Source organism: Aethina tumida, chromosome 1 (genome assembly GCF_024364675.1).
Source record: "Aethina tumida isolate Nest 87 chromosome 1, icAetTumi1.1, whole genome shotgun sequence".
NCBI lineage: Eukaryota > Metazoa > Arthropoda > Insecta > Coleoptera > Nitidulidae > Aethina > Aethina tumida.
In genome coordinates this window covers 4,165,700-4,180,859 of record NC_065435.1, presented here as the reverse complement: position 1 = coordinate 4,180,859, position 15,160 = coordinate 4,165,700, and the positions used below count along the sequence as shown (strand labels likewise).

At 27.8% G+C, this 15,160-nt stretch overlaps 1 protein-coding gene across 4 annotated transcripts in view; it reads right to left on the bottom strand.

Annotated features, from left to right (window-relative positions):
• LOC109609469 (protein grainyhead) overlaps positions 1 to 13,569 on the bottom strand; it is a 101,174-nt gene extending 87,605 nt beyond the window's left edge. The window contains exons 1-2 of one of the 4 annotated variants that reach the window (XM_049968341.1): positions 13,300 to 13,569; positions 10,672 to 11,481 (exon numbers count right to left, since the gene is read on the bottom strand). In XM_049968341.1, coding sequence (XP_049824298.1) covers positions 10,672 to 11,315 — 644 coding nt within the window. In that variant the 5' untranslated portion in view covers positions 11,316 to 11,481; positions 13,300 to 13,569. The remainder of the gene's footprint in view (positions 1 to 10,671; positions 11,482 to 13,299) is intronic. The other 3 variants (XM_020026125.2, XM_049968339.1, XM_049968342.1) reach the window with 3 other exon arrangements.
• Positions 13,570 to 15,160: the final 1,591 nt, after the last annotated feature.

The following is a 15,160-nucleotide window of genomic DNA, read 5'->3' as shown; positions in this document are numbered from 1 at the left end:
AAACGATATGGGTCGTATCGTTTTTAGCCGACAAAATTCCCAACCTTGCAAACCTACATGCGTGAAAAATCGCGTCGCCGCTATTGAATGACACGGATCAAGTTTTGTTGAATTTCCCCCGTATTGTGTGTGTGTGTGTGTGTGTTGTTGGTACGCCCGGCCATGAACCTACGTTGCACTATCTCAACACACGACACCCTTGACGTTTTCTGGTCTTTTGCCGTCTTTTCTCGTGACGACGCGACGACCACAAAATTTCGATCGTCCCGTTTCGTCGCAAAACTTTATCGCCGCAAACATTTCGGCCGTTTCCTGTTTCCTGTGTGGCTGTCGGCTGCCAATTTGGCCGTACGGAAAAATCGGGCTTTCACCGTGCCGCGTGCTCCACCCGGGCAATTAGCGGGGCACGAGAAAATGCCTGTTTATTGTGCTGTGGTACGAAGTGTTGTGTTAATGGTAACAAAACAATTATTGTGGGAAATATCTGTCGTTCAATCAAGCCGATCATTCCGCTACTTATTTATTATTAACCGGCGAGTTAATAAATAACATTTTACAATAATTAGTATGAAACGATACTAAATGTTGCAGCAGTATATACAGTGAATGTACCGTACGTTTAATTCCACAACTAAAAATCGCACAAGACAAGGACTTTCTATTTCTGCAACAACAATTACAGTCGAACTTCGATTTGTTACAAAAAATCGAATTATCAACACTTCGAGTTATTAAATAAAATACATACACTACAGCTCATATATATAGCAACTTTAGAAATTTTCATTTGTCTTGATAAAAGTGTACAACAATACGGTCATATAATTGTTTATTAGTGGGTTTAGTTAGGTGTTAATTAATTAATTAATATTTGGAAAAAAAATCAAGGCTCAGAAATAGCATATCCAATATTTTTGATAACTTCTAAACACCTTTTTTTCATTGATTTCAATAGCTTTTCAATGTAATTTCACACAATTAAATTAAAACTTCTTTTAAATTTATAAAATTTATAACAGTAACAAAAACAAAAAAAATAATAAAATTAATATTAAGGTTAAAAAAATTAAAAATAACCAATTAAATTAAATTAATAAAAAAACAAAACAACAAAATAAACAATTAAAATGAAACAAAAGAATTAAAACTTATTTTAAATTTATAAAATTTGAAATATTATGCTTTAAAAATAAAAAAATTAAAATCTTTAATTCTAAAGTATTTAAAATATTGAGCATAAAAAAATAAAAATAAGAATAAACAATTAAATTAAAAAAAATGTCTTTTTAAATTTATAAAATTTAAAGTATTAAACATTAAAAATTAAAAGAATTAATTTTTTTTATTTTAATTTATAATTTAATCGTAACAATCACAAAAACAAAAAAAAAATAAAAATAAAATTGTCATTGTAAATTTATAAAACTTATAAATACTAAAGTAAAAAAATTAAAAATAACCAATTATATTTAAAAAAAAATAAAATATTATATTTTAAAAATTAAAAATGAACAATTGAAATGAAAAAAAAATTAAAATTTATTTTAAATTTATAAAATTTGAAATATTGAGCTTTAAAAATAAAAATAAGAAAATTAAAATCTTTAATTCTAAAGTATTTGAAATATTGAGTATAAAAAAATAAAAATAAGGATGAACAATTAAATTAAAAAAAAAAGGTCTTTCTAAATTTATAAAATTTAAAGTATTAAACTTTAAAATTTAAAAGAATTATTTTTTTTATTTTAATTTATAATTTAACAATAACAGTAACAACAAACAAATATAAAAATAAAATTGTTATTTTAAATATATAAAATTTATAATATTATGGTTAAAAACATTAAAAATAACCATTTAAATTTATATAATTTAAGATATTAACCTTAAAAAATTAAAAAATAATCATTTAAATTAAAAATAAATAAATAAATAAAATAATACAAAAAATACGTATTTAAATAAATAAAAATTACAGATTAATATAATATATTTAAAAATATTTATTTTTGAGCACATTTAATTTTTTTATTTGTACCTTCTGTTAACATTGGAAATCGCCCTCCAAATGATTGATTTGTTTAAATTTAAATCGACTGCAATTTTACTCTGCTTTTCGCCATTCCAGAACAATTTGTTGTCTAATTTGTATCGATAAAAGGGCACCTCTAGGCATTTTTAGCTTTAAGGAATGATGTCAAGCACAAAAAAAAAATATGAAATCAACTGGGAAGTAAAAAATGTTTAGACACTTAATAATTATAAAATTAATTCAAATTAAAAAGTATCGTTCTTTTAATAAAATGTTTTTTAATTTGTTGCTCTACATATGAGTTATAGTGTAAGTTATAAATGTGGACTGATCATGTAATTATGATTTAAGATGCTGCTAGAGTACTCTACTTATTAGAAATAATCTATAAAATATGTAATACATAATACAAGTTTTTATTTTAATGCAAAAACGTCAGATATTTCTGTTTTATGAAAGGACTTTTATTTTCATTATCAAAAAAGCAACGATTAAACCATTCCAGAATAGTTTTGTTAACATTTTCATACATAGGTTTTCTCAGACGAAGTCTGTTAACGAAATATAAGCATTACCATTGTAGGGGTTGTCTTTAAGACATTTAATTTGAAAAACCCTTAGTTAAATATACTTCCATTTAGAATTTAGAATGTTGTAATCATGTAATCACCATAAAGTAAATTGTAGGAGTTTCCGGCATTATTTTAATCAATCGATAATTAGTCTTAGAATTGTTGCCGACAGGGAATGCCGTTTGGTATCAGCGGAAAGGAAAAACTTCGAGGAGTTTACCTGGGACAGGAGAAATTCGACTTGTCAAAGGTTGTGTCAAATATTTAGTTCGAGTTATCAAGGAGAAATTACACATAGCATTCATCCTGGTACACCATTGCCAACCAATTTGCTTCGACTCATCAATAATTCGAGTTATCGAAGTCCAACTTCGTATATCGCATAAAAACCGAAACGTACCTGTCATATTAACACGATTTGCCTTAAAAGAAAAAAAAAAAAACTAACGTAAAAGAAATAACAACCGTACCGTTGAAACGTCTAAAGCTTTAGGTTCAAGGCAAAATTCCCCGCATCGTGCGACGCCGAAAATAAAAATCCATCCTAATGAATTTATCGTTATTGTTCGACGCATGTTAAACATAATTAAATGTATTGCCCGTACGTGCATTATAATATACTAGCGGCAATTACATATAAAAAAAGCCACACACTGACAGTGCCACAGTCTCGAAAAAATCTCCATTCCAATTTTGGTATGTCTGCCCTTGAATAATCCAGAAGAATCTATATTATGTGCCGCGGCTCATATGAAGTTTGTTTTCTGTGAATTCTCTCGCTTGCGTTTTCATCAAAATTCAGCGGCATCTGCGGATATGAACGATGATGATAACAAATAGCGCTTATCGAAATAATAATGCATGTCGGCTGTGACGTGGCCTTTTTTGTTACTTTGATATTTTTAGGCGTTGACCTTTCGTTTGAATTATTATTATTAAATGCCTTTTTTTTGCTCCAACTTGGTTTTCGTTTTGTTTGGTCATTTTAGATGAGGACGCAATGGGTTTAATGGCTTCTAGAACTTTGAAGAGGTCACTTTTGAATAAACGTATGCAGATTATTACTTTTTTTTCTGTTAGGATTCTGGCCACTCTCGTGTTTTTGAATGTTTTATATGTGGTCGTGAATTTTATTATATTAATTCTTTATTTTTTGCATATTTATAAAAAATATTACATTACACTTATGAAAGAAACGTATTTTTTGAATTAAGAACAATTGTCACATTTACATTCAACATAATAAAATCTTCAATTTAAATTTAAAATATTAGACTTATAAAAAATAAAATTAAAAATACACAATTAAATTTAAAAGAATAATAAAATTTTCATATTAAATTCACAAAATTTAAAATATTAAAATTAAAAATAACCATTTATAATTTAAAAAATTAAAATTATTTTAAGAATTAAAAATACATAATTAATTTAAAGGAAAAAAAGTTAAAACTTACTTTAAATTTATAAAATTTGAAATATTAAGCTTTAAAAATAAAAAAAAAAATAAAAATCTTTAATTATAAAATATATGAAATATTAAGCACAAAAATAAGAATAAACGATTAAATTTAAAAAAATGTCATTTTAAATTTATAAAATTTAAAATATTAAAATTAAAAATAACCATTTATATTTTAAAAAATTAAAATTATTTTAAGAATTAAAAATAAACAATTAAAATAAAAAAAATAAAACTTAGTTTAAATTTATAAAATTTGAAATATTAAAGCTTTAAAAATAATAAAAAAAAATTATAAAATCTTTAATTCTAAAATATTTAAAATATTAAGCATAAAAAAATAAAAATAAGAATAAACAATGAAATTTAAAAAAATGGTCTTTCTAAATTTATAAAATTTAAAGTACTAAAGTTTAAAATTTAAATTTTTTTATTTGTACTCGATTTTTTTCAATAATTATTTTAATATTTTTTTTTTATTTTTTCATAAATATATGAAAAAAATATTAAGAAAATTTAAGGCATTAGCCTTAAAAATTAAAAAATAACCATTTCAATTTAACGATGATTTTGATGATTTTTTTAATTTTTTCATAAATTTGTGAAAAAATAATTCAAAATAATCAGAAATTTATAAAATTTAAGATATTAATTATCTTTAAAAAAATATAAAATAACCATTTAAATTAAAAATAAAATAAAATATTTATGTAAATAAATAAAAATTGCATAATATATTTAAAAATATTTTTTTTTTTTTTTGTAATTTATCGTGGACACCTTTTTTTATAATTATGAATAATTATGTTTTATTTTTTCGTAAATTTGTGAAAAAATATTAGCAGTAATAACAAATTTATGTAATTTATTAAAAATATTATACTTAAAAAATTAAGAATAGACATTTAAATTTATAAAATTTAAGATATTAAGCTTAAAAAATTAGAAAGTAACCATTTAAATTTAAAAAATAATAAAGTAAAATATGTTAAAAGTATTTATTTTTTAACATTAAAATAATATATTGAAAATTATTTATTTATACACAATATTATAACAAAAAAACCTTCATCAAATAAAAATGTTTTTATTAAAATTATTATTAGTATTATTTTAGTTGTGTTTTTATCAAAAAAATATTTACTATACACTTATAAAATAAGAAAATTTTAATATTTTCTCTTTGAAATATCTTCTAAAAATAATTTTTCTTATTTTATTGGAAAAAACATGTATATTAAAATATTTTAACATTTCTTTTCTAACAATTATTATTTTTTTATATTTATTAAAGATTAATTAATATATTAATTACATCTGAAGAATATGAAAAAATATAATATTTTATAAAAATATTGTTCATTAAATTTTTCGTGGCAATTTTTAAATAAAATAAAATATATATGAACATAAAAATATTTCTAATTATATATCAGTTTTTATTTATATTTATGTTAAATTACCAATCATATTAATGTGTATTAATTACTTCTGGAAATAATAAGTTTTTTATCTTTTCTTTACTCAAATAAAATGTTTTACATAATCATTAAATTAAATTAGAAAAATTATGACTATCGTAAATAATAGAATATTACAATTTTAATCTTTTTATGCTATTTTAAATAAAATATTTCGGTAAAGAGAGTTGTTTAGTTAAAAATTTAATTCCAATTTTATTACTGTACTAGTTTGTCTCATTTGTTTATGTTTTAATAACTTTTTCAACAAATTAAACAACAATAAAACATAATTGAACAATTATAAAATACTTTTAAAACACACAAGTATAAAATGCTTAAATTATAAAATTAATTGTGATCTTTTATAATATTATGTTGTGGTTTTATTTATATTAACAAGAACTAAATCTAAATAATTAAATTCATTCAACATTTGTGCAACAAATAAATGAATTTCCAATAGGTGCACTATCACCGTCTTCTTATCCTCCTTGGTCGTTGGCTATAGATTTCCAACAATTTAAAGTAAGCCAGCTTTAATTGTTGTAGCATTGAGTTGACACGAGTCATTGGGCAACAACGAAATTGCTTCGGTATCGTTTAAAAACCTTGAGTTGTTTACGTGTTTTAAAACTGCAGCACGCATATATACATATATATATGTATATAAATAAATAAAAATTGAAAAAATTCTTGATTTTTGCCTTTACTCGTTTCACCAATCTTTATTGTCGATGCGAGAGAGTGAGAGAGGTTTGTCTCCTGTGCGCTCATTAAAGTCTCCCCGAGTAATTGCGTTTATTACGCTAATTGGCACGGAATTAAACAACAAAACGAAATAATACAAAATTAAATTTAAAAAATGGTTCACGCGGGAATACCGTATGAATAATAATAAAGACATTTCGCCAAGTTTTATTTAATATTGATGGATGATTGGTGATTATTAAAATGGTACGACCGAATGTGGATTAACATTTTGCAGTAATAAACAATAAATTAAAAGGATAGCAAAAAAAAAAAAAACTCTCTCGTGGCCATGAATTCAAAAATATGTTCTTAGAACCGCGTTTTATATTTATATTCAAATGAGTCAACAAAACAATTAACAACTGCGTTATTGCAATTGTTATACCCTCGGGTGATTCGCATCGGTTTTAAATCTTGGAAATTGGGATGTTAACGAATCGTTGACACCGTCACGGACGCATCGATTGGGTCGCCATTAGGAATAATGTTAATTTTATTGCCTCAATAAACGACATAAAATTATAATGAACATGACGAAAAATTCTAAACTAAAACCTAGTAATTAACTGCTGGTCCATGTGTCCATTATATCCAGCCATACATTAAATTAACAACAAAAACTAACGACACATCGAATCAACACAAAAACAGATATTCAATATCAATAATGAAAGTGAGCATATCTTTCGTAAGATACGTTTAAAATATCATAGGTTAGTCCAAGATTGAAATATATGCAACGTTTCAACGCAACACCGACGATTTTTTATTAAACTGTTATCTAAACAGCAAAACAAATAATTGAAAGCTGAAATGGACGCCTGAATTGAGAAAATATTAATTATTATTAATATTTATCGTTGCACCGTTCAGCCTTCAGCCTATGTCGAAATAAAAAGCCGCTTGTTCAATTTGAAGCTTTTGTTAATGAACAGCCGAGAAAATTAATTCGTACTGTGTTTAACACTAAAATAATTACGTTTCGTTCTCTGCGTTATTTTATTACGTGTAAATAAACTAGAAATTAATTTATATGTTATTGCAACAATGTAATAAATTATTTAGCTATTTTAGCATTTAAGGCAAGTTTGTAAATAACTATAAATCAGAGTGGATAAGCCATAATGAAATTTTATTATTTTAGTGACTAACGCTAATTAAATTAAGAAACTTAACTTTATTATTATTGAATCACGAAAAGTGGGAGGAAAAAAGTAAACTGATGTAAGATGTGATGATATTATTTATTATTTAATTTACACCTGTAATTTTCCATAACAGGTGAAATATAATAAGTTAATAAAATTGTAAATTTATTACCTTATTAATATGTTTCACCAAAATTATGACTAATGCATCGAAAACCAATAAACAAAAGGTTGTTTATAAATAAAAAAAGATTTGATAAATATCAATTTTTTAATATTATTAATTTTTTTAAACTTCTAGTCTAGTCAAAAGATATCGGAAACTAAAATATATATTAATTTAAATTAATAAAATTAATATTTAATTTTAATAAATGTGCCAAATTTAAACTGAAAATATTTAAAATAATAAATTTTAACAATTGTATAGAATTCTTATTTGATAAATATTTTTCTTTTTTCACTATTTCTTTATAAAAATATTGAAATCTATTTTTTTTTTTTTATTTAGTATATTTTGATTATTTAATGTTAATTATTAATATATATTTTTTTAATTAAACAAACCAAAAGATGACAAGAAACTTAAAAATTAAAACTCGAAAATATATAAAGTATTAAATAAAGATACGAAATTTTAAATTAAATAAAAAATAAAATAAGAAATTTTAATAATTGTATAAAATTATATTTTTAATAATTGACAATATATTTTTTTATTATTTCTTTATGAAAATATTGAATTCTATTTTTTTTTACACATAATTGTATATATTAAATATAAATGTTAATATTTAATATGTACAATTAATTATTACAAAAATTAAAAAAATAATCAGGAAACAAAAATGTGATAAGAATCTTACAAATATATATTTATCAAAAATATATGTACTATTAAATAAAGATATGAAATTTAAATAAAAATACAATACGAAATTTGAAGAATTGTATAAAATTATATTTTTAGTATTTGATAAAAAAAATTTCTTTTGTATTATTCCTTTATGAAAATATTGAAATCTAATATTATTCTTTTTATTAATTATTGATAATTTTTTTTAAAAAATCAGGCAAACCAAAAAATGACAAGAAACATAAAAATATATATTTATCAAAAATATAAAAAATATTAAAAAAATATAGGAAATTTAAATAAAAAAAATAAAAATAAAATAAGAAATTTTAAGAATTGTGTAAAATTATATTTTTAGTATTTGACAAATATTTTTCTTTTTTTATTATTTATGAAAATATTGAATTCTATTCATTTATTTATTATGCTTATTCTGTGTATATTATTAATTATATTTATACATAATTGTACATATTAAATATTATTATTTTTATTAATTATTAATAAAATTTAAAAAAAATCGGACAATAATATAAAAAATAAAAATAAAATAAGAAATTTTAAGAATTGTATAAAATTATATTTTTAGTATTTGATAAATATTTTTCTTTTTTAAATTTTCTTTATGAAAATATTGAAATCTATATTTTTTGGTTATTTTGTGTATTTTACTAATTATATTTACACATAATTGTACATATTAAATATTATACCTTTTTATTAATTATTAATATAATTTAAAAAACACTCAGGCAAACCAAAAGATGAAAAGAATTATTTATTATTATTTCTTTATGAAAATAGTAATATCTATGTTTTTATTTAGTACATTTTATTAGTTATATTTACACATATTAAATAGTCCTCTTTGTTAATTATTAATAAAATTAAAAAAAAAAAACATGAAACTGAATGTGAAAATTGAATTGTATATTATTAGTGTCTGATAAATATTTTTTTATTTATTTATTTTTCATTTTTTATCAAAAAAGATGAATTTTCTTAAAATTTTATTTAGTGTATTTTTTATATTTAATTATAAAAATATATTTTTTCAATTTGAAAAATGAGGTTTACTAAATAACTTAACCTAACCTAAATCTCCCCAACCTAACCTAACCTAATCAAAGCTAGCCTACCATAACCTAACCTAAACTCATTAACCTTAAACGAATGACGAAAATGAAAGATTTATTTACATAAACGTGTAACCTTGTTGTTAATTAATCGCCGAAAAATTACAAAAAATCAAACGTTACAAAATACAATAACGTATAAAAACAGCAAAAAGCAATAACAATAAAATACATAAAATTAACATTAACACGTGAAATTTTGTCAGTCAACGTTTGCGTGCATTCTAATTAAATATTTGTTTTAAACAATTGCAACAAGGAGGCGAACACAAAACGCACGTATTTTCCCAGGCACGTACGACGACGCATGTACGAACATCTTTAAAACGGCCCATCGTCCCGCAACCACGCGGACAAACCAACAAAATTGAACAAGCGTCTTTTCCAACGGAAAAATAAAATAAAAAACGAGAGGAAAAAAAAATATGATTAGTCGAATAGATGGATAGTCTCGAGCATGTAGGTATACAAAGTGGAGTCAGTTATTAGACTTATAATATTCGACCTTGAAATATTTGTATGGGCCAAGACAACTAACAGCGTTGCCTGGTCTGTTTTAATCCACAGCCGCATCGAGAAATTTCTTAATACCTATAAATCCACTAGGCTAATAAAATACGCTCGGCTTTTAGTGGCTCCCATCCTCTCTTCGCATCCTCGCTGCTGTTGCTGCTGCTGCTGCTGCTGCGTTCTTGGTAAACCGAACATTGGGGAATTTCAGACCATTATCATTGAATGAAAACGTTACGACACATTTTTGTGGCTTGGTTTTTGTATGTAACTATGTTAATAGGATCTTTTTCTCTTTAGTTTGTACTCAAATTTTAGATTTTTTTTGATGGAAGCATTGGGGAATTCGATTTTGGGCTTTTAAAACTTGCTCTTTGGTATGCCAGTATTAGCTTTATTACTGTTTATTGGGTGTATTAAAGGGAACTTTGTCTCCAAGCCTGTACAATTGTTTCTTTTTTATTTGAAGCAATAAAATTAGTGTCATTCATTGTTGGCCATTAAATTGAACCCACTCTTTGTAGGATAAATGGAAAGCTACGTTGGGTACTGGAATATTGCTCATAGAAAATTTGCCTTCATTGATTTTGGTGTTAACTGTACAACTTCTACTTAGTTAGTAGATTAGAAATATAGTCTTCAAGTAGTTTTAGTTAGCTTTGCTGTCAAAAGCTTTAGTGTCAAAGCATGAACAAGTAAAATAACTGCCTCCACATGCCAAAGAAAAGACTTAAAGTCTTACCTTAAACCGACGACTGGAACACCGACTTCGTCGACCAACTCGGAGAGGACGAGAACGGTGGTGCCCGGTACTTGGGCCTGGGGATATTGGAGCAGCCCCTGGCCGTTTCCCTGCAGCACCACTGACACTGTACCCGGAGGACTACCGACCGACTCCCCGCTAGCGTTAACCATCGTAGCCGCGTTACCATCGATCAGCACGTCAGCGATTTGCTGCTGACCAGTATAGTTGTTGATCGTTATTTCACCCGTGTTGTCTGCTGAGTAAATCTCCAGACTCTTTTGGTCTGGCGCCGTTGTGTATATCACCGTTTTGTTACCGTCATCGTATATTAGATCTATGGGGGTATCGTGCTTGTCTGATATCCCTTGAGCATATATGTCGTCGTCATTTTCGTACATGACTTCCGTTTTAACCTGAGTATATAGGGGCGGCCTACCCATGGCACTTTCTTCTTCCATTTCCTTCTTCAGTTCCATCACGTTCACCGGCGTCATGGTCGCCAACATTGCGGGCGACTCCGGCGCGTCCCTCTCCCTCAGCGGCGATCGTTCGGCCGGCGAGGCCTGCGGCGGCGGCGGCGACATCATGCCACTGCAAGGGGACGATTTCGACGGCAGATCATCTATGTTGCGACGGGTCATTATGGCATCTAATATTTGTTCAGTCTATATCACAGAGGTTTCTTCTTTTAGTCACACGTACGCGATTTATTTATTGCACTATCGATTATGGATAAATGTTCAATTTATGGCACTTGTATGGCTTGCAACTTATCAGATTTCGACCTCAAAACTCCATGTTGGTCGGCTGAAATTAAAGCAACAATCAGTTCCGTGACCGGCATAGTGGTGAGGTAAACAAAGCTCAGCTTCATTCAGCACAATTAATATTTCATTGTCAGCTTTATCGCCCATCCACAAGGAACAAAGAATAAAGAAAGGAGCCCTGTTGGTCCGGCATCATCTTGTTGCGATCGGAGCGTGCAACATCTGGACGAATATCCTACGAGGTGTCGACGTAAAGATAAAACTCTTTCAACATGGCTGACATATTAATACGTGCGATGTGATTGCGATAGGGATTGGCTGTAGATATGAGAGTAATTCTGAGTGGACATAAAATTGTGTTGGGCGTGTATTTTCAACTTTCCACTTCTTGTGCTTTGGCCGAGTTATTGATTCATGTGGAAGGACCGATAAAAACACCGGCCCCGCCGTACATACATACATACATACATATATATATCTAAATGATGTATGTATTGAGATTGCATTCATCGACGTCAGTTTCATTAGCGATGCGTTCATCAAGACGTGCACCACATTGAAGTTTATTAATGGGGGCCATTAAAAAACAATACGAAACGAGTTTTAGGTACGATTTCAAGTCTTATCTTATACCGAACACAAATGCATGTAAATTTCGTTTTATTTATGCCAGGATGGATTAGACAATGGATGCGGAAAATTGATTCACACGTTCAACTAGATTTATTCTTTTACTAGGAGGGTTTGTGTGTGGGCCAATCTTATTGGACCTTGTTGTGTTTATCCAAGATAATTTCGTTGTTGATGCAATGGAGGTCGAGGCGTCTGTTATCGAATGAAAAGAGGGTGGTGGGTGTGATAACGCGTGCGATTGGTAGCAGATAATCAGGTATTCTTGGTGTGCACGAGTCGGAACGGTACGACTTGCATACCTAATGCGACCAGGAAATTAACAATGAAATCGACAGTGAATTAGATAATGAGGGAATTCGCAACAATAATACAACAATTTACAAATATTTATCGAGTGGTACTGTTATTTTGAGCAAGGTACTTAACGCACAAGTCAAAAACAATGCAATTAATCGATGGGGTCAAAATTTATTTGGGACTTTGTCGGAGATTGTCATCGTCGTTATGTAAAAGATATTAGTTAAGTCCAACGTACCGCAGTACCACTTTCATAAAGCGATCAGTTTTAAGAAAATGAATAAACTTAAATAATAATCAGATAAATGAAAGTAAAGTTAAATAATGATAAGAACGAGGCGTGTGTTAGTAAGTAAGTAAGTAAGTAAGTAAGAGTACCAAGATGTGGACCTTGTTGAACAGCTTTAGTTGTCCAGTGAATGGACGGTTGGACAGAAAATAAAGAACGAAATGGAGAGTGAAAGAGTTAGGGAAATCCGCAAAATTGCCTGGCAATAGACCGATGGCGTTGGCAATAGACCGATGCTAGACAAGCGGCGCCAAAAGATGAGAGAGCACCGAGAGCACCGGTCCGTGAGTGCAAGTACAGGTAAACTAGTAGGGGCGTACCGCGTACCGCGTCGCCATTCAAGATCACAAGATCAAGTGTAAGCAATAGTTGATGAACAGGTCTTGCCAGCTCCCGGATAACAGGTATTATTGTAATCATTCAATATTGAAAACAACTAGGTGTGAGTGAATACTGTGTGTGTGACAGCCGGCTACTCGGTGCTCGGTACTCCGTCTCGCCGCCGTACCAGGACCAAAACGTCGGACCGAAAAGGGGTGTGAGAGTCAAGCTTGTGGATGCGGCCAAGGTGTATTTTCGGTTGGGTAATTGGATTTTGCAAGCAACATGCGTATAGTAGATAGGTGTGTTTGGTTTTACCTATTCAGTGTGTCTGTGGTACCGAAAATTGCGGGCAATCCCTTTGTTCTGGTTCAGTCACATTAGCAAGGATGGCATTGGCATGTCAGCCGCACTACACGACACAGTTCCTCAGTTCCTCGAGCCTCCATGCTTAACATGCATCCTCCAATATTGGACTTTACTACATTCAATCACATACCAGCGTCTACAGGTGTTTCGAACTAATACTCTACTGACTGTTAGTTTGCGGCAGCTCAAAGCTGATCGCAGGTACGAAACAGCATGCGCCAAGCGTACCACGGATACTTCGATGCGAACGGATCCCGCAAGAGAAGGATGGAGGGACGTTGGGGAGGTCGGCGATTGATTCAGCGGACGTTCGGACGCTCGCTGCGTTCAGCCTCCGGCTCGCCTCTCTCGCTTCGATCACTTGACGCTCTCTCACTCCCTCTCTCTCGTTCCATTCTTCTCCATCCTTCAACACACCGACGCACACTGATCGAGCCGAACAATTATTTCACCCCACTTACTTCGCTTATCCCTTTCTTACTTAACTCGCTTCGTACATACTTATGTACTTATTCTATGTATCCACCGCGTACATACTTATTTTCTCTCTGCTTCTTATTCGCTCTCGCACAAGCGCACGTAGATAGGTACTTATCTATCTTAATTCTGTCACTACTATGCGGATTCGGATTGTTTCTTGTTTTATTATTTACTTACTTACTTACTTACTTACTTACTTACCTTTATAACAATATTGTTTGTTGCATTTGAACATTCCGTTTCTAACTTAATCCAATTAGATACAATCACACGGGTAACCTTATTCGTATGTTGTTTAATTAATAATTATTTCATATTAATTTACACTCAGTAATCTGTGATGCTGTAATTAACAAACTAAGAAACTTTGTTTATATCTATGTTGAATTATAAAATATTACTATATAAAAGCATTTTTATGTACACATTTTATTTGTTATAAAACAACAGGTTTACAAATTATAATGTTATTAAGAAACAAAAACAAACATAAATTCACAGATTTAATTTGGGTTTTAATCTGATTATGTTTTTAAGTCGGGGGTTTAGAAAAATCAAATTATAATTCAACGATTATTTAAATATTAAATTGTTTTTTATAAAGAACATTTCTTGTTTAACTAAGAAAGTATTAAAATGTTTATCTGTGATTGGGATATTTAACCAGATAATAAGTAAATTTTGTGAAAATATTTATTTTTCAACATAAAAAATAAATTATGAAAATATCTCGTTTCTAAGAACTTACTAATTTATTTTTGTCTACAATAAAAAAATTATAATGTGATTTATTTTATCAGGGTATTCCTGGGTAAAATCAAATCCATAATTCAAAACGTGCAAGTTGACTAATTATTTTAAAATAGAGGCAATTTTTTATTTTACGACAGGTAAAATTATCAAAAAAAAAAATTGTGAAATTATAAATGTGTATATTTTCTTCGTCTTTGAACAACAGTAAATCATCGAAACAGGAATGTTTAAATTAATTTATACGTATTCATATTTTGAATTTACATAAAAATATATATTTTTTTAATTTAATAAGGTAGCTTCTCTCTTGCTGTAGCTATTAAATTATATAATTTTGCTTTGCTTTTTGTGTATTTTTAATAAGTCACAAATTCTCGAAACCATCGTTTTGAAAACAATAATATACAAGATAAATATGTTAGTTTTACCTGAAATATTCTTCTTTTTTGTACAGTTTTTGATCAAATTTAGATTTAGAATTTATTCTTACAAAGAATATATATTTTTTAATACATAAAATTTATGTTTATATTATTTTTTATCATATATTTCTATTTATATTGATTATTTAAATATG